Source organism: Chroicocephalus ridibundus, unplaced genomic scaffold (assembly GCF_963924245.1).
Source record: "Chroicocephalus ridibundus unplaced genomic scaffold, bChrRid1.1 SCAFFOLD_54, whole genome shotgun sequence".
Classification (NCBI taxonomy): domain Eukaryota; kingdom Metazoa; phylum Chordata; class Aves; order Charadriiformes; family Laridae; genus Chroicocephalus; species Chroicocephalus ridibundus.
The window spans coordinates 1,371,327-1,390,902 of NW_026961376.1; the positions used below are offsets into that span (position 1 = coordinate 1,371,327).

The 19,576-nt window shown below is 69.7% G+C and overlaps 4 protein-coding genes across 11 annotated transcripts; 2 read left to right on the plus strand and 2 right to left on the minus strand.

The window, feature by feature from the left end:
• The first annotated feature begins 5,126 nt into the window (after window positions 1-5,126).
• Window positions 5,127-7,236, plus strand: BCAP31 (B cell receptor associated protein 31). Of its 4 annotated transcripts, none has more exons than XM_063321889.1 (8): window positions 5,127-5,182; window positions 5,401-5,498; window positions 5,792-5,892; window positions 6,012-6,156; window positions 6,346-6,481; window positions 6,603-6,717; window positions 6,821-6,921; window positions 7,009-7,233. In XM_063321889.1, the coding sequence occupies exons 2-8, from the start codon at window positions 5,407-5,409 to the stop codon at window positions 7,045-7,047; spliced, it is 729 nt and encodes a 242-aa protein (XP_063177959.1). In that variant the 5' UTR covers window positions 5,127-5,182; window positions 5,401-5,406; the 3' UTR covers window positions 7,048-7,233. The 4 variants fall into 4 exon arrangements, with proteins under 4 accessions (XP_063177959.1, XP_063177958.1, XP_063177957.1 ...); XM_063321888.1 differs by having other exon boundaries at window positions 5,134-5,226; window positions 6,603-6,728; window positions 7,009-7,236; XM_063321887.1 differs by having other exon boundaries at window positions 5,134-5,226; window positions 6,606-6,717; window positions 7,009-7,232.
• A 255-nt stretch (window positions 7,237-7,491) lies between these two features.
• Window positions 7,492-11,068, minus strand: TAFAZZIN (tafazzin, phospholipid-lysophospholipid transacylase). Of its 4 annotated transcripts, none has more exons than XM_063321882.1 (11): window positions 10,763-10,906; window positions 10,502-10,640; window positions 10,207-10,335; window positions 9,805-9,850; window positions 9,629-9,714; window positions 9,305-9,385; window positions 9,122-9,163; window positions 8,814-8,876; window positions 8,486-8,538; window positions 7,970-8,047; window positions 7,492-7,818 (listed from the first exon to the last, which is right to left on the minus strand). In XM_063321882.1, the coding sequence occupies exons 2-11, from the start codon at window positions 10,608-10,610 to the stop codon at window positions 7,729-7,731; spliced, it is 777 nt and encodes a 258-aa protein (XP_063177952.1). In that variant the 5' UTR covers window positions 10,611-10,640; window positions 10,763-10,906; the 3' UTR covers window positions 7,492-7,728. The 4 variants fall into 4 exon arrangements, with proteins under 4 accessions (XP_063177952.1, XP_063177955.1, XP_063177954.1 ...); XM_063321885.1 differs by having other exon boundaries at window positions 10,747-10,881; XM_063321884.1 differs by lacking the exon at window positions 8,814-8,876 and having other exon boundaries at window positions 10,747-11,068.
• Window positions 11,013-15,266, plus strand: WDR13 (WD repeat domain 13). The gene is given in 11 exon segments (XM_063321881.1): window positions 11,013-11,144; window positions 11,251-11,318; window positions 11,851-12,094; window positions 12,407-12,501; window positions 12,603-12,730; window positions 12,825-13,132; window positions 14,144-14,203; window positions 14,205-14,325; window positions 14,435-14,576; window positions 14,659-14,789; window positions 14,983-15,266. Coding segments are annotated over 10 exon segments (1,455 nt in total). The 5' UTR covers window positions 11,013-11,144; window positions 11,251-11,277; the 3' UTR covers window positions 15,168-15,266.
• A 10-nt stretch (window positions 15,267-15,276) lies between these two features.
• On the minus strand, window positions 15,277-19,346 carry SUV39H1 (SUV39H1 histone lysine methyltransferase). 2 transcript variants are annotated; one of them, XM_063321879.1, is made up of 6 exons: window positions 18,917-18,935; window positions 18,021-18,166; window positions 16,786-17,442; window positions 16,559-16,705; window positions 15,886-16,015; window positions 15,277-15,416 (listed from the first exon to the last, which is right to left on the minus strand). In XM_063321879.1, exons 1-6 carry the CDS (start codon window positions 18,933-18,935, stop codon window positions 15,277-15,279), a joined length of 1,239 nt encoding a protein of 412 aa, XP_063177949.1. The 2 variants fall into 2 exon arrangements, with proteins under 2 accessions (XP_063177949.1, XP_063177948.1); XM_063321878.1 differs by having other exon boundaries at window positions 16,559-17,442; window positions 18,917-19,346.
• Between the last annotated feature and the right edge of the window lie 230 nt (window positions 19,347-19,576).

The window sequence follows — 19,576 nt, forward strand, 5'->3', positions numbered from 1 at the left end:
CTGAAAACGGGTGGCTAGAGAACAGGGCTGCTCCCGCAGCCAGGAACAACGCCGCAGATGAGGACCGTCCAGAAACTTCCGAGTTTCTAAAGACCCAGCCACGCTTTAAGCTTATGGTGCAAGAAAAGCAGCCCCCGACTGGGGCAATGCCAATGAGGACGGGCATTCGAGGCTCTAGGGATGGTGCCTGAAGTACAGACCGCGCTCCTCAAGTGGAAAGAGGACACTGAATCCCAAGGAAGGTTTAAGACACAGAAAACACACCACACAAACAACACAACAGACGCGGGCCAGAACTGCCCTGCCCAGCACACGCTACCTTTGTGCTGAAGAGTAACCCGCCCCCTTTACCTGCGCAGAGGACACTGCTCCTGGATACGCCTCTGCTCCACCCTGACTTGAAAACTCCTCCCTGAAACTGTCAACCTTGGCCCCCTCCAGCGCCTGTCCCTCTACTTCGCTTTCGGAGGGCCAGTGGCCTGAATTCATCCTTGACGAAAAAAAACCACAACAAGCAGCTAACTGACGCGTTCCTGCAGTCACCACGTTCCTCTTCATCGGCAAAACAAAGAGAAATCACAGCTCCAGCAGCGACCACCATGACAGTAGATGCCAACCTCTTCCACAACACCCTCGTCCTCAGAGGTGCCACGGCAATCCGCTCACCTGCGTCCCGTCGATTCCAGAGTCGGAGGCTGCAGCAACAATTGCTTATGGCACCGACGATACCAACAAACACAAAATTACCATTGCGTTTCCGCGACATCACAAGTCCCGTGCTCCTCCTCCACACCGTCCAGCTCACCTCAACTGCAAGAGACTAGAACAGACCGGACCCTGTCGACACCCAGATCCAAAGGCAAAACCGATACGACAGAGACTGACGAACCCAGTTTGCTGCCCGCTGCAAACACGCGAGGGACACCGTGGCACTCCGCGGGCAATGGGGGAAGGTGACGAGCCACGCCATACCCTGAGCGACGCTACGCCTTACGTCCCTGCCGCTTTCTTGAGAAACGCTAGTGCCATATGCAGCCGCATACAAAACGCTCGCCGTAACCCCTACGAGATAATCTCGTCGTCAGCCCAATTAAGAGAAACAATATCAGCAATTCACACAGCCTACTGCAAAACCGGTGAAAAACCCACAGTTCCATCTTCAAAGAAGTCAGGAATTCTAGGAAAATGCGGTGCTCCTAGAACAAAGCAAAGCAAAGCACGCTGTTAAACCATCCGGGCACCCCCCAAACACGCATCACGAAGTCACTGACCTGAAAAAAAGGAAACAAAAAAGCAGCAGACCGGTCAACTTTCTGCCGTACAGGCGGCTGGAGGTTTACTGCTCCCGAAGGCCTCAGCTCAGCCCTTCTCACCCCCGCCTCCCGAAATGCCAAAACGCGCCTCCCCAGACAGCTGAGCCCGCCCCAGAGCTGCCGCCAACCGAAGGCCCAGCAGAGCACCGACCCCCCGGGGCCCAGCAGCAGAACGAGCTCCTGAGCCCGGGGTCCTGGAGGACTAAAGTGCCATAGAGACGCGCGTCGGCTGACTGAGGGGGCACTTCCGGGTTTCTGGAGGACTAAAGTGCCATAGAGACGCGCGTCGGCTGACTGAGGGGGTACTTCCGGGTTTCTGGAGGACTAAAGTGCCATAGAGACGTGCGTCGGCTGACTGAGGGGGAACTTCCGGGTTTCTGGAGGACTAAAGTGCCACAGAGACGCGCGTCGGCTGACTGAGGGGGCACTTCCGGGTTTCTGGAGGACTAAAGTGCCATAGAGACGTGCGTCGGCTGACTGAGGGGGAACTTCCGGGTTTCTGGAGGACTAAAGTGCCACAGAGACGCGCGTCGGCTGACTGAGGGGACACTTCCGGGCTCCTGGAGGACTAAAGTGCGATAGAGACGCGCGTCGGCTGACTGAGGGGATACTTCCGGGGTCCTTGAGGACAGCGGGGCCATGGAGATAGACGCCCGGAAAACTGCCGGGCACCGATGGGGGCGCGGTAACGCGGTAAGAGCCGATAGTGGGGCGTCGACGGCCGCTCTCGGGGCCGGGCGGGCGGCACCGATCCCGCTCCAGGCGGCGCGGAGCTCGACAGAGTCCCGGCGGTCCCGATTCGGCCTCCAGCCGCCGCTTTCTCGACACCGGCGCCGGACGGGGCCTCCGCGAAGCCGCGCATGCGCACGAGCTGCGGAATCAACGCCCGGCGCGGGTTGGGGGCAGAGGGGCGGGGCCGAGGGGCGCAGGAGGCGTGGCCAGGGCTGCCGGGGGGGCGTGGCCAGGGAGGGCGGGAGGCGGGGCCGCAGCGCACGCGCCGCTCCCCCCCCCCCCCGCCCCGCCCCGCGCAGGACGCGCCCTCGGCCGCCGGGCGGCGCCACCTCGGTCCCCGGCTGCCGCCGCTCAGCGGGGCCAAGAGCCGCCACCGCCCTCGGCCCGCTCCGGTCCCGCCGGGGACCAGCCCCGCCTTCTCCGCCCTCGCAGCCCCGGCAGCCCCAGGCAGCGCCTCCGCGCCGCAGACCCGCCGAGCGGGGCTTTTCCCCCCGCCCCACAACGAGCCTCCGCGGGGGCGGCAGGGACGGGGCGGGGGGGGGGGACACACAGCAGCGAGTGCGCTGGAGGTCGGGGGGGGGTGGGGGGGGAGGCTGGGGACTTATACATCAACACTCACGATACAGAATATCTACTGAGACGGTCTGCTTACGCATCTATTTTGACACGAATATATTTTTATAAACGCCTTTTGTCAGTATTTTCCTATTCTGGGATCTTTCGTATAACACAGAAGCACAGAACCGTAGAATCCTGAGAGACAGAGGTTTTTATTTCGAACGTATTTTACGCACACAAATGGGTGTCATTTCTCAAGGTACGTGTTTCCCATATACACCCGAGAGATCGGTCTCCATCTCAGCGCCTCGTGCCCACAGTCAGAGGTTTTCACGTTTTTTGGTTTTTTTTAACGCATCCCACGAATTTTCAGACGCTTTGGGGCTGTGACCCACCTCTTCTGGGGGCACCCACGTAACCCCACACCCCCCCCCACTCACCTGCTCCTCCGCTGCATCGTCGCTCCCCCAGTGATGTCGGGGCGCCCCAAAATTACATCATCAGCTGCCCAGACACACACCCCCTTTTATTCACCCCCCCCAAAAAAAAAAAAAAATAAACAAAAGCCCTGGCAGACCCAGGGCCGCCCCCTTCACCTCTGGCGGCTCCACCAGGGGCTGCAAACCTGGGCCGGGGCATCTCTCGAGCAGTACGAGATGCCCACAACGGGCTCCAGGGAGTCCTGGGGGGCTCTGGTGTGGTGTGGGGGGGTCCCAGGAGCGTCCCAGCAGGATGCTGGGGGTACTGGCAAGGGCTCCAGGGAGTCCCAGCCGGCTCTGGCATGTCCTGGAGGGCTCCAGAGAGCTCTGGGGGAACATGAAGGGTCGCAGGGGGTCCTAGGAGGGTCCCAGGGGGATGTGGGGGTTACCAGGAGTGGCTCCAGGGGGTCCCAGATTGCTCTGGGACGGTCCTGGGGGCTCCAGGGGGTCCTGGAGGGGGTGTGGGAAGGTCCCAGGGTGCTCCAGGGAGTCAGGAGGGATCCTGGAGGGCTCTGGCGGACTCTCAGGGCATGTGTGTGGGGTCCCAGGGGATGTGGGGGTTACCAGGGGGACGCTCCAGGGGGTACCAGAGGGCTCTAGGGTGTGCAGGGGTGCACTAGTGGAATCTGCGGGGTCCTGGAGGGGGTTTGGGAGGGTCCCAGGGGGAATGTAGGGGGTCCCAGAAGGCTCCAGGGAGCCTTGGGGGAACATAAGGGGTCCCAAGGGGCCCTGAAAGAGCCAAGGATGGTCCCAGAGGGATATGGGGGGGTCCCAAGGGCATATGGGGGGTACAGAGGGAGCTTCAGGGGGTCCTAGAGGGCTCTGGGGTGTCCTGGGGGGCTCCAGGGGGATCTGTGGGGTCCTGGAGGGGGTGTGGGAGGTTCCCAGGAGGCTCCATGGAATCCCAGGGAGAAAAGCAGGGGGTCCCAGAAGGCTCCAGAGAGTCCTGGGGGAACGTGAGGAGTCCCCAGGGGTATCGGAAGGGTCCAAGGATGGTCCCAGGCGGATGTGGGGAGTACCAGCGACGCTCCAAGGGGTCCCAGAGGGCTCTCGGGTGTCTGGGGGGACTCCAGGGGGCCCTGGAGGGGGTGTGGGAGGGTCCTGGCAGGATCGTGGGGTGTCCCAGAAGGCTCCAGGGAGGCCGGGGGGGTACGAGAGGTCACAGAGGGCCCTGGAGGGTCCAAGGAGATGTGGGGAGTACTGGGGTGGGGGGACAGGAGGTCCCAGATGGCTCTGGGGTGTCCGGGGGGGCTCCAGGTAGTGGGGCGGGGGGCTGTCCTAGAAGGCTCCCTGGCTGACGTTGGGGGTACCAGGGGGGGCTCCAGGGGGTCCCGGAGGGCTCTAGGGCGTCCCTGGGGGCTCCAAGGGGCTCAGGGGTGTCCTGGGATGGGTGTGGGAGGGTCCCAGGGGGCTGCAGGGGGTCCCAGGGGATTCTCGGCCTGGTTGGATTTAAACAAGCGTGGCACGGTCCCACCCCTCCAGCCGCCCAGGTGTCCCTCGGGATGGCATCCCAGCCCAGCGCGTCCCTCCGGCGTGTCCCTGCTCCACGCACCTCGGTACCGCCGGCAAACGCACTGATCCCACCTCCGATCCCACCATCCCACCCTCGATCCCACCATCCGCGTCGCCGACGGAGCCGCCGCGCGGGCCCGTTACCGGAAAGGACAAGGGCAGTTACGCTTTCACCACGACGCCGCGCACCGCAAGGAGCCCCGCTGCCCTCCGGAGCCGCCCCATCCCCGCCCCTACACCCGCTACCGCAGACCGACACGGCCCACGGGCCGCTCTGGCTCCCGGCGGGGCTCCGCTTCCCCCCCGGCCTCGCCTCAGCTCGCTGTCTGCCACCCCGCCGCCGGCAGCGGGTGCCCGAGCTCGGTACCCGGCCCCCGCCCCGCTGCGAGGCCGCCGCGGCCATGACGGCGCCGGGGAAGCGACGCCTTCCCTCAGGACGGGAGGGAAAATGGCGGCGGCGGCCGGAAGCCGCGGTGCCTCTTTCCGCCTCGGTACGGGCCGGAAGCGGGAGGGGGCTCGCCGGCTCTGATTGGGTGTTGCCGCAGAGGCGTGGGCGGGACTTCCGTTCCGGGCTGAGTCCTGCTTCCGGTAGGGGCGGTGGTCGGCGGGGACGGGGCCGCCGCTGCCAGATAGTGAGAACGGGGGAGGCCGCTGGAGGGGGCGGGAGGGGGGCAGATAGTGATCCCGCAGGCGGGGGGGGTCCCCGGGAAGGGGCGCGGGGGGGGGGTGTGACCGTGACCGGGGAGGGGGAGCGGTGAGCGAGGTCCCCATCCCTCCTCTCTCTGTCCCCCCCACCCCCGCCTCAGGCCGCCATGAGCCTGCAGTGGACGGCGGTCGCCACCTTCCTCTACGCCGAGGTCTTCCTCGTCCTCCTGCTCTGCGTCCCCTTCGTCTCGCCGGCCAGGTGGGGAGAAACCCGGGGGTGGGGGGGGGGGGGGGGGGTGTCGTGGGGCTGGAGGGAGTCCGGGGGGAGGAGGAGGTGGGGGGGGGGGGGTGTCCCCGGGGATGAGAGGGTCGGGGGGGGGGGGGGGGCGGCCTGGGGCTGAGGTGGGGGGGTCCCTCAGGGGCTGCGGGGGGGGTTCTGGGGCTGCGGAGGGGTCCCTCAGGGGCTGGGGGGGGGGGGGGGGGGGTGCGGGTGGGGGGGTCCCCGGCTGCCATCCCTGACCTCCGTTGTTCCCCCCCCCGCTCCCCGCACAGATGGCAGAAGATCTTCAAGTCGCGCCTGGTGGGCCTGGCCGTGGCTTATGGCAACACCGTCTTTGTCGTCCTCATCGTCATCCTCGTCCTGCTGCTCTTCGGTGGGTGCGGGAACCATTGCCCCCCCGCCGCACACACTCTCTCTCCCTGGGGGGGGGGGTTTGGCAGGGGATGCTGGAGTGATTTTTTTTTCCCCCCCCCCTCTCCTTGCTCCCCGCAGACGCCCTGCGGGAAACCCGTAAGTACGACGTGACGGACCGGGTGGCCCTGCAGAGCAGCCCCGGCGCCCTCGAGCATTTCCACATGAAACTCTTCCGGGCTCAGCGTAACCTCTACTTGGCCGGCTTCGCCCTCCTCCTCTCCTTGTGAGTCTCCGGGGGGGGCGGGGGGGGGGGATACCTGGGGCCCCTGGGATCACGGAATAACGATAGGGGTTGGAAGGGAGCGCCGGGACTGTCGCTCCTCTTTCCCTGAGCCCCAGCCGTGCCCCGCGGGGTAGGGGGGGGGAGGCCAAACCCGTCTCAGCCTGGCTCCCCCCCCCGCCCCCCCCGCAGCCTCCTGCGCCGCCTGGTCACCCTCATCTCGCAGCAGGCCGTGCTGGGCGCCTCCAGCGAGGCCTTCCGCAAGCAGGCGGAAGGTGCCAGCCAGGCCGCCCGCCGCTACATGGAGGACAACGACGTCCTGCGGAAGGTACCGGGGAGCGCGTAGCCGGGGGGGGGGGACACGGACACCGAGGATATTGGGGGGGGGGATCGGGGAGGGGAGCCCCAGCCCTAACGTGTGCATGTGTGTCATTCCCTCCCCCTGCCAGCAGCTGCAGGAGGCAGGGGGGGACGGGGGAGGCGCGTCCCCCTCCCAGGACGAGAACGAGAAGCTCAAGGCCAAGGTGGAGAAGCTGAAGGAGGAGCTGGCGGCCAGCAAGCGCAGTACGGAGCCGGTGGGCCGGGGAGGGGAGGTGGCGGGGGGGGGACACACTGCAGGTTTTTGGGGTGACTCTGACACCACCCCCCCCGCCCTCGCCCTCTACAGCCCTGGAGAAGGCGGAGAACGAGGTGCAGGCCATGCGGCGCCAGGCCGAGGGGCTGACGCGGGAGTACGACCGGCTGCTGGACCAGCACGCCCGCCTGCAGGTACGGGGAAAGGGGGGGGGGGACCTCGAACACGCCCCCCACCCCAGACCCCCCCCACACCTAACACCCCCCCCCAACGCCCCCCAGGCCGCCCACGATGGACCCCGTGACAAGAAGGAGGAGTGACGGACCAAGGCCCCCCACTCGCTGGACCACCCCCCCCCCGCCAGGATCGGGGCCGGGGAAGGTTGGGGGGCGGCGGGGGGGGCGCCAGAACTCGGAAAAGACATTTTCAGGGACCCCCAACTGCCACCCCTCTCCCCCCTGCCCCCCCCCCCTCCATCCCACTGTATTTAGGGTCCCCTCACGCTGTGGGGGGGGGGGAGGGTCTGAGCCCCATGTTGCGGGGGGGGGTCCGAGCCCCCTTTTTGCTCCTTCCTGGGGGGGGCAGGGGGGTTCCTTGGGGGCGCGCAATGGGGACACCCCCCCCCCCCCCTCCCCACACCAGCTTCTGCTTCAATAAACACGTGGGATCAGGCTGGGCTCGTCTGTCCCCCCGCCCCAGGGACGCTCTGACCCCCTGCCAGCCCCCCACCTCCCTCGGGGACCCCCTCGGGTCCAGAGGCCGCCGAGGCTCCACCACCTTTATTGGCACCGTGCACGGAAGCGGGGCCACGCTATGGGGCACGCCGTGGGGCAGCACTCGTCCGTCTGTCCGTCCATCCTTCTGCCAGCGCCCCACGGCGCCGCAGGGACGGCTTGGGGGGGGGGGCCGTCGGTCCGTCGGCTGGGGCTGTCGCGCCGTGGGGCGAGGTCCTGCCGCAAGCGGGGCAGTCTCGTCTGTTGGTCCGTGGGGCGCCCCACACGCTACGAGGGAGGGTGCAGGGCCCGGGCCTGGCTCCGCAGCACTTCAAACTCCTTCTGCACGAAATCCGTCAGCGCCTTCCGCATCTCCACCTGGGGGGCAATGGGGCCGGGCCCCATAGAGCCGTGGGGCTGGATCCCATAGATCCCAGCGGGGGCCGGGAGGGGAGAACAGGCCCTGCAGAGCTGTGGGGCAGAGCGGTGTCCCCCCCGTCTGCCATAGGGCAGCCCCCCAAGCACTCACCGTCGATGTGCCCTCGGCCCGGAGACGCTCCAGGAGGGGACGGACACTGAACGGTCGCCCCACAACCACCGTGATCCGCTACGGGACAGCATCAGTACCCCATAGCCTGCCCCACAGTCGTCCCCCCCCCGGCCCCACTACCTGCCCCACACACCCCACAACCCGCCCCGCAGCCCCTCCACGGCCCACTGCCTGCCCCACACACCCCATAGCCTGCCCCACAGCCCACTGTCTGCCCCACACACCCCATAGCCTGCCCCACAGACCCCCCCCCAGCCCCACTACCTGCCCCGCAGCGCCCGCCCCCCCCCAGGCTCACTGCCTGCCCCACACATCCCACAGCCCCCCTGCCAGAGCTGCCCTACCCCACTAACACCCCGTAGCCCGGCCCCACAGTGCTTCCCAAGCCTCCCCTGCTCCCCGCCCCACAGCCGCCCTGCCCCACAGCCCACCCCATGGGGTGGGGTGTCGGCGTGCATCCCCCCCCCCCCCCCGCCCCCAACCCCGCTCACTCACCTGCCCCACACGGGGCACGTACGGGGGGGCGTTGGGCAGGACGTCGTTCATGCCTGGCGTGGGGGTCAGCAGCTGGACAGGCCCCACAGCGGGGACCCGGCCCCACAGCGGGGGGACACACTACACCCCCCCCCCCCCCCCAACTCCCCCCACGGCCCCCCCTGCCCGCATCCCCCATCCCACCCGCCCCCATGGCCCCACAAGCCCCCCCAGCTCCTCTTCCCCCCCGCCCCCACAACCCTCCCAGCCCTCCCCCATTGCCCCACACACCCCCCCGTGCCCCCCAACCCTCCCCAGTGCCCCCCATCGCCCCCCTAGCCCCACTCACCCCCGTGCCACAGTGGCAGGATGACAGGGTCAAGGCGGCACTCGGCCAGGAGACGCCCGATGCCTGCGGGAGGGGGCAAGGCAGCCATTCTGGGGGGGGCGGGGGGGGGCCAGGCAGGCCTCGGCAGGGGTCGAGGGGGTGGGTAGGGGGCAGAGGAGCAGTTGGGGGGCAGACAATCGCTGAGGGAGCGGGGGGGGGGCAGAAATAGAGGGGCGAGGATGAGTGACCGGGGTTGAGGAGCAGCGGAGGGTCAGGGGACGGGGGTGACACTTGGCGGGGGGGGGGGACGGGACAGTTGGGGGGCTCACCCCACTTGAAGCGTACGAACTCCTGCCCCATGTTGACTTTGCCTGCGGGGAACAGGGGGCTGTGGTTGGCGGGGGGGCAGCATGGGAGACCCCCAAGGGTCTCCCCAGCCCCCCAGATCTGGAGAAGGACGCGGTCCCAGTTCCCCGAGCCCCGCCCCGTCCCCCCCCCAGTTCCCCCAGTACCCTCGGGGAAGACGTGCACCCAGTCCCCCTGGTTGAGCTTCTCCAGGATGAAATCCATCCCCCGCTGGTACACGCCGTCCCCTGCGGACACACGTTCGGCGCCACGAGATTTCTCCGGTAAGGACCGGGACCAGCCCGGCACAACCGCCCCCCCCCCCGGCACAGCCACCCCCACCCCCCCGGCCCTCGCTCCCTGGCACGTAAAGAGGAATCTCTCCCAGCCGGGGCCACAACCACCCCAGTACAAACGAAGCTGCCTCCCAGCCGCCCCCGGTGCCTCCCCGTTACCTCCCAGTCGCCCCCCAGTTGCCCCCCCCCGCTCACCCCGGCAGACAGGGACGCAGCGGCCCAGGCTGAAGAACCGCGAGTGCAGCTCCCGGGTGAAGCAGATGTCGGCGGCTGCGGGGGTCCTGGGGGGGCGGGGGGGGGGTGGGAAACAGGACAGGGGGTGAGCAGGGAGGGTGGCTCCCCAGGACCCCCCCCCGCAGCCCCCTCCTCACCACCGCATCTTGTGCAGGCTCCAGATGTGCCGCAGCTTCAGAGAACCTGGAGAACAGGAGGAACGTGGAGGGGGGGGGGGGGATGTCCCCCAAACGGCTAGGGACCCCAGACAGACCCGGGACCACACTCCCAGCCCCCTGGGGACACCCCCCCCCCCCAAGCCCCCTCGGGATCCCCTGGGGAACCTCCTGTCGCCCTCGGAATCTCCTGGGGACCCCCCCCGGCCCCCTTGGGATCCCCCGAGGAAATCCCCTGGGGACTGGGGAGCCCCCCCTGGGGACTGGGGAGCCCCCCCCCCCCCCGTAGCTCTTCAGCTCCCCCCACCCCATCACCCTTGGGAACCCCCGGTGTCCCCCCCCAGCCCCATATTCCCGCCCCTCCCCCCCCGCAGACAGGCATACCCCAGAGGTGGGGGTCGTCCATGCAGGACTGGTGGTTGGCGAGGGTGAGGAGGGGGGTGCGGGGCCCCCGCCGCTCCACCAGCTCGTGCAGCACCTCGCCGTTGTGCACCCGCAGCCGGTTCAGGTACCCTGCGGGGGGGGGGGGGGGGGGGACACACAACGGGGGCCTGGGGGCACGGCGAAAGCCCCCCCCCCCCCCGCAACATCCCAACCCCCACCTCCAGCCGCCTCCGCCCCCCCCGGCCGCTACCGGGGCCCCGGGGGAGGGGGGCGAGGGGGGGGGACACACACTCACGGGTCCAGACGCAGCTGTAGGTGCCCACCAGGCCGGTGACGAGGCGGCTGGCCAGCGCCCAGGGCAGGGGCGGCCCCGCGGGGAAGGGCCAGCTCACGGCCAGCGGCATGCTGCCATCGCCGGGGCGCTGCGACGGCGCCTGGGGATGGGACGGGACGGGCGTCACGGAGAGCCGGGGACGGCAGCGGGGCCCCCCCCGGCCCCCCGAGCCCCCCGAGCCCCCCGCAGTCCCCGGCCCCACACACCGCAAGCCGCCTCTACCGTAAAGCGCGCCGGCCGCCCGTCGCAAACTATCGCAAACTGGGGGGGGGCTGCCGTCAAGCGCGGCGGCGCGGGAGGACCTAGGGTAAGCGAGGGGCCTGGGCAGAGCGGCCGGTAACCAGGGAGGGCTAGGAAGGCGGAAGCAGCATAGAGGAAGAGGAGACGCCCCGCCCTCCGTGTCCGTCTCCGCCAATCCCCGCCCCGTGTCCCGGGGAAGGGCCCCGCCCCCCGCCGCGCGCCGTCACCAAGGCGACGCCCGGCGCCATTTTGGCGTGAGGCGGCGGCCGCCATTTGGGAGGGGCGGGGAGCGGGGCCGGGCCCGCCCGGCCCGGAGGGGACCTGGCGGCGGCGGCAGGGGACGGAGGTGGAGCGGGAAGGGCAGGTACCGCCGCTCGGGCCCCCGCAGGGACCTCCCCCGGCCCGCCCTCCCCGGCTGACAGCGGGCCCCGCGCCCGGCCTTACCCCGCTTCTCCCCTTCTCCCCCCCAGGGCCCCCCTGGGGCGGCCGCCGCCGCCATGGCCGCCGTCTGGCAGCAGGTGCTCGCCGTGGATGCCAGGTGAGCCCCTGGCGGGGGGAGGCACTGACGGCGGGTCCCGTTTGGTGGGGGGACACGGCCCGGGTCCCTGTCAGGGAGGACACCCTGATGCCCAGGTGCCTTTGGGGGGGATCCTGATGCTCTGGTCCCTTTTGGCAGCGGATGCTGGTGTCCACGTCCCTTCGGGGGGGGGGGGGGGGATCCTAATGTCCGGGTACCTTTTGGGGGGAATTCTGCTGTCCAGGTTTCTTTTGGGGGGGAGATAATGGTGTCCGGGTCCCTTTTTGGGGGGGGATCCTGATGCCCGGGTCCCTTTGAGGGGGGATCCTGATGCCCAGGTCCCTTTTGGGAAAGGATCCTGATACCTGGATCTCTTGGCGGGGGCGGGGGGGGGCACCTGGGCCCATGACACATCCCTGCATCTACCCCCCCAACACACTGCATGGTGCCACCTGCCTCCCCCCTCTCCCCCTCTCCCCGTCACGCCGTGCCAAGCTGCCACAGGTGCGGGGGGCCCTCCCCACGGTGTGTGTGTGTGTGACCCCCCCGCCAGGTACGCGGCCTACCGCACGCCCCGCTGGCCCCAGTTCCGGACGCAGTACGTGCGGCGCCGCAGCCAGCTGCTGCGGGAGCAAGCTCAGGGGGGGACGCTGGAGGGGGCCACCCGGCGCTGGTACCTGCGGGTGCGCACCCGGCTGCTGGCCCAGCGCTACGGGGCCCTCTCCGAGCAGAGCAGCTGCCGAGCCCACAGCAGCAGCGCCCTCCGTGCCAGCCGCACCACCCTGGACCGCATGGAGGTAACAGCCGTGGGGGGAACACGGGGGAGACGGGGGCTGCGAGACCTTCCCCGGGGGCGAGAAACTTGGCCGTGGCCGGGGGGGGGCTGCAGGGTCATGGCAGTGCTCCTGGGAGCTGCAGCTCCTGTTTTGGGGGGCTGGGGGGGTCCCAGCACCCACTTTGGAGGAGCTGGGGGGGGTCTCAGCACCTATCGTCAGTGCTGCAGCACCCGTCTAGGGGAGGCTGTGGGGTCCCAGCACCTGTTTTGGGGGTCCCGGTGCTTCTCTGGGCTGGGCGTGGGGGGGGTCCCCAGCGCTGCGTCCTTCCCCCAGGATTTCGAGGAGGACCCGCGTGTGGCCCGTGGACACCGGCGCTCCCTCAGCCGTGGCTCCCACGCCGGGGTCCCCCGCGGGGCCCCCGATGAGCGGTGAGCACACCTGGGTCCCCTGGGGGTCGGTGGGTGCCGGAGGCCGGTGGGGGACGGGAGGGGACGGCAGCGTTCTGACACCCAGACGCCTGGTTCCGCAGCCCCCCCGGGGTGGTGCCGACACCGCTGGCAGAGGCGAGCCGTGCCATGGCCGGCGACACGACACTGAGCGAGAACTACGCCTTCGCTGGCGTCTATCACGTCTTCGACCAGCACACCGACAGCGCCGGTAACCTGGGGGGGCGGGGAGGTGATGTGGGGCGGTGGGTGCTCCCCCCCCTGCCCCGGCTGCCTGTGCTGATGGCGCCCCGTTGTCCGGCTAGTGCCGAAGGTGCAGTTTGCCCACGACGACCGTCACTTGTTGGCCTGCTGCTCGCTGGACGGCACCATCTCGGTGTGTCGGCTGGCGCCGGGGCCGCCGGCGGTGCTGCAGGTGCTGCGGGGCCACGGGGGCGGCGTCGCCGACTTCGCCTGGTCCCTTTCCAACGACGTCCTGGTCTCGGCCTCCCTGGACGGCACCCTGCGGCTCTGGGCCCCCGCCGACGGGCGCTGCATCCGACGCGTCCCCGACCCCGACGGCGCCGCCCTGCTCTGCTGCGCCTTCCAGCCGCTCAACAACAACCTCACCGTGGTCAGTGACGCACCCCCGTACCCGCCAGGACCCTCCCCCACACCCCCCTGGGGCCCCGCAGCGCAACGTGGGGCCCCCCCTGCTCCTCCTGTCCCCTCAAACACCCCCTCACCATCAACAGTGATGCCATCGGGACCCTCCTACGTATGCTTATGGCCCCCCAGGATCCCCCTGTGTCCCTCTGTGGCCCCCCCTGCATCCCCTCACAGCCCCCCAGGATCCCCCTACGTCCCTCTGTGGCCCCCCAGGCCCGCCCTGCACCCCCTCACGGCCCCCCAGGCCCCTCCCTGCATCCCTTCATGGCCCCCCAGGATCCCCCTCTGTCCCTCTGTGGCCCCCCAGGCCCCTCCCTGCATCCCCTCATGGCCCCCCCTACATCCCTCTGTGGCCTCCCAGTACCCCCTGCACCCCCTCACAGCCCCCCAGGATCCCCCTACGTCCCTCTGTGGCCCCCCCAGGCCCCCCCCGCATCCCCTCTCGGCCCCCCAGGATCCCCCTACATCCCTCTGTGGCCCCCCCAGGCTCCCCCTGCATCCCCTCACGGCCCCCCAGGACTCCTCTATGTCCCCTCGTGGCCCCCCCTACATCCCTCTGTGGCCCCCCAGGATCCCCCTACATCCCTCTGTGGCCCCCAGGCCCCCCCTGCACCCCCTCACAGCCCCCCAGGATCCCCCTACATCCCTCTGTGGCCCCCCAGGCTCCCCCTGCATCCCCTCACGGCCCCCCAGGACTCCTCTATGTCCCCTCGTGGCCCCCCCTACATCCCTCTGTGGCCCCCCAGGCCCCCCCTGCACCCCCTCACAGCCCCCCAGGATCCCTCTACGTCCCCTCGCAGTCCCCCAGGACCCCCCCTGCGTCCCCCCAGGCCTCCTCGGCGCACGCCTTGCTCCCGTAGCCCCGTCCTACACGTGTCCCTCCAGCACAGCAGCCCCCGGTGACCCCCTCGAGGGGGGTGGGGGGGACACGCAGGGGGGCACATCCCCCGTGTATCCCATGCCGCCCCCCCCGCAGGTGGGCAGCGCCCGGCACATGGTGCGGGTGGTGAACATCTCGACGGGGAAGGCAGCGCGGGGGGGGCGCGGGGCGGCTGCCCGGGCGGGTGCTGGCGCTTTGTTTTGATGCCCCCGGACGCGTCCTCTGGGCCGGCGACGACCGCGGCTCCGTTTCCTCCTTCCTCTGCGACCCCGCCACCGGTACGGCACAGGGAAAGGGGGGAGCGGGTGACAGGGGTGGGGGGCGCCGGGAAGCAATATGGGGTGTGCTGACCCCCCACCCTTGTCTCGCCCCCCCCCCCCTCCCCAGGGCGGCTGACGAAGGCCTCGCGGGTCGTGGTGCAGGCCGGTGGCTCCATCACCTCCCTCTCGGCCCGCGCCTGGGCCAGCCGCGAAGCCCCCGACCCCTCGCTGCTGGTCAACGCCTGCCCCGACCGCCTGCTGCTATTCCGGTGCGAGGCGGGGGTGGGGGGGAGTCGGGGGGGGATCGTAGGGGTGGCCGTGGGGCTCACTGTCCCCCTCTGTCCCCCCCAGGGTGGTGGAGGAGGAGGGCTCCGGGGCACCGGGGCTGCGGCTGCGGCGCAGCTTCCCCACCCGGCACCGGGAGCAGCCCCTGCGCAGCTGCTTCTGCCCCCTCATGTCCTTCCGTCAGGGCGCCTGCGTGGGTAGGTGGGGGCATGAGGGGGGCCGGGGCGGGGGGTGTTTGTGGGTGCACGTGGGGGGCTGGGGTGAGTAGGGGGGAGCCTGTGGGTAGGGGGATCGGTCCCACAGCACCTTGCAGCCAGAGGGGACGGGGACGGGGGGGGGCAGCTCTACGCGTTTTCTTTCCCCTCCCCAAAGCCTTCCCTGTCCCCACAGTGACAGGCAGCGAGGACGCCTGCGTCCATTTCTTCGACGTGGGCCGGGCGGCGCGGGCCACCGTCAACACACTGCAGGGCCACGGCGGGGCTGTGCTGGCCGTCGCCTTCAACTGCGACGAGAGCCTGCTGGCCTCCAGCGACGCCGCCGGCACCGTCATCGTCTGGCGCCGCCAGCACGCCTGACGCACCCCCACCCCCCCACCCCCCCACCGTGTCCCCTCCGTGTCACCCCCGGCACGGCACAGACCCCGGCTGCGTTCAACAAGCGTGTTTGCACCCGGCGCCCTCTGGCTCAGAAGAGGTACTTGCGGCAGGCGGCGGCCCCACACTTGCACTCGATGCGGCCCCGGGCCCGGGGGGAGCCCCCCAGGCCCCCCGCCGCCAGCCCGAAGTTGGAGTCCATGCGGGTGCTCTCGGCATCCACTGGGTCCACTGGGAGGGGGGGAAAAGAGGGAGGGGGGTAGCGTGTGAGGGGCTGGTGACGCCCCCACCCTCCCCACGTACCCCCTGGCTGTCCTGTGTGGCGAGGGGAAGATGTGCTGTGGGGCAGGGATAGACCCCGTGGGGCAGGGACACTGGTTGTGGGGTAGCTGTGGGTCAGGGTGAGGTGCCACAGGGCAGCTGAGGAGCAGGGGGAGATGCCATGGGGCAGGGACAGACCCTGTGGGGCAGGGACGCTGGTTGTGGGGTGGTCGTGGGGCAGCTCTAGGGCAGGAGGAGGTGCCATGGGGCAGCTGAGGGGCAGGGACACCGGTTGGGGGGTGGCTGAGTGGCAGGAGGAGGTGCTGAGGCACTGTGGGGCAACTGAGGGGCAGGGACAGTGGCTGGGGGGTGGCTGTGTGGCAGCTATAGGGCAGGAGGGAGGCGCTGTGGGGCAGGAGGAGGCGCCGTGGGTCGGTACCGTGCATGTTGTAGTCGAAGGTGAGCTCCTCGCCGGCACGGATGGGGCGGGTGGCGAAGAGGGCGATGCGCGGCAGCCGCTCGTCCAGGTTCTCGATGAAGACGTTGTAGACCTGCAGGTTGGGGTCGCACTGGAGGAGGGGGGGGGGGGGGAGTGGAGAATGAGGGGGGGTGGGGTGTGGCTGGGTGTGGCCGCGGAGGCGGGGGCGTGTCCCCAGCAAACACTGCCCCAGCCTGTGCAGGGAGCAGCCCGGGGGTGCTGCCTGAGTGGGGGGTGCCCTGCGGAAGCCCCGCCCCCGGGTAAAGCCCCGCCCCTCACACCGTGATGGGCGGGGCTACTGCAAGCCCCGCCCCAGGCCCCCTCAGAAGGGGGGGAAGTTCCCACATGGGTGGAGCGGCACCAAGCCCCGCCCCCGGACAAGCCCCGCCCCCTCCCACCGTGATTGAAGCCATTGAGGGGGTCTGTTCCCGCGGTGGGCGGAGCTGCAGCAGGCCCCGCCCCCTCCCACCGTGATTGAACCCATTGGGCAGCTGTCCCCACTGTGGGCGGAGCTGCAGCAGGCCCCGCCCCCTCCCGCCGTGATTGAAGCCATTGAGGGGGCTGTTCCCGCAGTGGGTGGAGCTGCAGCAGGCCCCGCCCCCTCCCGGGCCCCGCCCCGGCCCCACCCACTCACGCTGTGGTTGACGAAGTGGGAGATGTTGCCGTAGTGGGCGGCGTCCACGGTGTAAACGTCCTCCACGTAGTCCAGGTCGAAGAGGTAGGTGGCTCCCTGCCGGTCGTACACCTGCCCCCGCCGCTCCGCCTCCTCGGAGGTGATGATCTGGGGCGGGGGGAGGGTGTAAAGGGAGGCGGAGCCGAGCCCCGCCACACCCCCACCGCACCCAAACCACGCCCTCTCACCTCTCCCACGTACTCCATGACGAAGCTGTTCTTGCGAATGCGCTGGAGGGTGCGGACGCCCCATCCGCGGCCGTTGCCCGTGCGGAAGATGCAGAGGTCGTAGCGGATCCCCTTCTGCACCACGCGGTTGGGGCAGTCGGCGCCGCAGCGGCAGCGGGAGTTGCACTCGTAGATGGGCAGCCCAGCCCGGATCCGCACCTGCCCCGACTCGTTGTAGGCGAATTTGTTGTGGGAAGCGCCCGGGCAGCAGCCCCCCGCCGCCTCCGCCAAGCAGTCGCGGCACTCGCAGCCCACCGCCACCGGCGTCAGGGTGATGCCGGCCCCCACTTTGTACTCGTTGATGTAAACGAAGTCCCGGGGGGGCCCGTGCAAATCCACCTCGTTTTCCACCACGATGCGGCCCCGGTGGCTGCGGGTGCTGTTGAGGAGCCGCTCCCAGCACCGCAGGGCCCGGCGCTGCTCTGCTTTCTGCACCAGGTAGGAGGCGGCGCGGGCGGGCAGTCCCCGGGGGCCGGGACGTACCGGCCCCCCCGGGGCATGGGCCAGGTCCTGGTGCAGCTGCTTCAGCAGCCCCCGGCACCGCAGGTTCTTGCGGGGCTCCCAGGTGTTGGCGGCCTCGGGGTACCCCCGCCACTTCACCAGGTAAAACTCCTCGTCCTGTTGGGGAGAGAGAGACACGTAGGGGGGGACACGGACGTGGGCTGTTTGGGGGGCTCTTTGGGACAGGGGAGCACCTGGGCGTGGGCTCTGTGGGAAGCCCAGGCAGCTGGGGACGCTCAGGGTGACAGGGGACCTCGGCGTCCCTGGGGGGGCTCATGAGGCGGGGGGAAGGGAACCAGGGACACTAAAGGGGACACTCAGGGTGACAAAGGACCCCGGTGTCTGGGGGCTGTGAGGGGGGGTCCTGGGCACCCAGGGACATTAAAAGGGACACTTAAAGCGACAAGGGACACCCCTCCTTGACATTAAAGGGGACACTCAGGCTGACCAGGGACCCCGGTGTCCAGGGGCTGCGAGGGACCCCCCTGAGCCAGGGGGTCGTGGCGACGTTAAAGGGTCCCCATTTGTCACCCAGGGCAGTGGGGGATGGCAGCGCCCAGGGCCTCAGTGTCCCCCCTCCTGAGCTCAGGTGTCGTGTCCATCCCGTCCCTGGGGCCGGACCCCCCCCCCCCCCCCCACCCGGGTGTCGTGCCCATCCCACCCACCCCCCCAGGGCCGGACCCCCCAGCACTCACCCTCACGCGCTTGTAGTCGCAGAGATATTCCACCTCGAACTCCCCCAGGTTGCGGCGGGTGACCCCCAGCGCCCGGCACCGCAGCCCCCGCAGCCGGCACAGCTCCCGCAGGCCCCCCCACGATGACTTGCAGCAGACGGAGCAGCCTGTGAAGGAAGGGGGCGGGGGGGACACACAAAGGGGAACGTTACCAGCGCGGGGGACGCTGGACACCCCAGAGCCAAGAACCCCCCCAGCACCAACAGCACCAAGACCCCCCGCCCTTCCAGCACCCAGACAACCCCCCAGCACCACCACACACCCCCCCCCCCGGAACTGAACACCACCCCCAGCGCCCAGACACCCCTTTCCTTCAGGGCCAAGCCCCACCATCACCCAAACACCCCCCCCCAGCACCGAGATCCCCTCAGAACCGAACGCTCCCCGCCCCCCGCCATTGCCCAGACACCCCACATGGCACCGAGACACCCCCCCCCCCCCCAGCATCCAGAGTCCCCCAAAACTCCCCCAGCACCGACCCCCCCCGGCGCCCAGACACCCCCTCCAGCACCAAGACCACCCCCCCCGCACCCAAACCCCCCCAGAACCGAGACACACCCCCCCGCTTTCCCGCCGGGCCAAGCTCCCCTCAGCACCGAGACCCCCCCTCAGCACCGAACACCCCCCCCCCGGAGCCCAGACTCCCCAGCGAGGTCCCGAGACACCCCCCCCCCCCCGGCACCCAGATGCCCCCAAAACTCCCCCAGAACCGACACCCTCCAACCCCGGAATCCCCCCCCCCCTTTCCCCCACCGCCCTCGCGCCGCCAACGGTCGCCGCGCGCCCCCTCAGAAAAGGGCGGGAAGCGCCGCGCGCCGCCGCTCGCCGGCCCCTCACCCCCCCCGCCCCGCGCGCACCTTTTAAATTTTCCGCCATTTTCTGCCGCTTCGCTTTTTTTTTTTTTTTTTTTTCTTTCTTCCTCTTCCCTTTTTCCCCTTTTTTTTTTTTTTCTTTTTTTCCACTTCCGCCCGACAAGCAGCGCGTGTGGGAGGGGGCGGGACCTACTCCCGTCTCCGCCCCCGCGCCCGGCTCCCATTGGCGGTGGCGGCGCTTCATTTGCATACTCCCGGCGGGCCCCGCGCGGGAACCCTTCGCCCCGAAAAACGCCGGTTTTAACCCATTTCCGCGCCGCTCCGACGGATCCGACCGCGTTCAGCCGGCGGGGACTATCCCCCCGCGTCGGTCCCGGCCCCGGGAACGGGCCGCTCCCGCCTCACCCTCCCGGCTTCCTCCCATCAGGGCGGCTGCGCGGCTCATTAATCGTTAACGGGGGTAATTAACCAGCTGGGTCGGTCACGGGTGTCATGGCCTTTATTTGGGGTTTGCTGGGGGGGGGGGGGGGCGGGGAATGGGGGGCAAATAGGGGGCAAATGTGGGGGGTTGGGGGGCAAATGGCGGGGGAAGCTCAGTCGTCCCATTCGTCGTCCTCGTCCTCCTCCTCGCCTTCCTCGCCCTCGTCTGAGGGAAAAAGGGGGGGGGGGCTCAGGGGGGATGCTCGGGGGAAGGGAGGGGGCGCG

Bases quoted from the DNA above. Each gene is read 5' to 3' on its own strand.
- SUV39H1 (XM_063321878.1), bottom strand. From the start codon at position 19,095: ATGGGAGCCGGGCGCGGGGGCGGAGACGGGAGTAGGTCCCGCCCCCTC. The intron at 17,443-18,020 runs GTGAGTGCTGGG...TCTCCCCAACAG, and splicing joins GCGACTACAAGCGCGTGAGG to GACGAGGAGTTTTACCTGGT. The intron at 16,016-16,558 runs GTGAGTGGGTGG...CCCCTCCTCCAG, and splicing joins CCCACTTCGTCAACCACAGC to TGCGACCCCAACCTGCAGGT.
- TAFAZZIN (XM_063321884.1), bottom strand. From the start codon at position 11,053: ATGGCGGCCGCCGCCTCACGCCAAAATGGCGCCGGGCGTCGCCTTGGT. The intron at 9,386-9,628 runs GTGAGCGGGGGG...GTGTGTCCGCAG, and splicing joins CTGCGTCCCTGTCTGCCGGG to GGGACGGCGTGTACCAGCGG. The intron at 8,048-8,485 runs GTGAGTGAGCGG...GCTGTCCCGTAG, and splicing joins ACGTGCCCCGTGTGGGGCAG to CGGATCACGGTGGTTGTGGG.
- BCAP31 (XM_063321889.1), top strand. From the start codon at position 5,407: ATGAGCCTGCAGTGGACGGCGGTCGCCACCTTCCTCTACGCCGAGGTC. The intron at 5,499-5,791 runs GTGGGGAGAAAC...CTCCCCGCACAG, and splicing joins CCCTTCGTCTCGCCGGCCAG to ATGGCAGAAGATCTTCAAGT. The intron at 6,482-6,602 runs GTACCGGGGAGC...TCCCCCTGCCAG, and splicing joins ACAACGACGTCCTGCGGAAG to CAGCTGCAGGAGGCAGGGGG.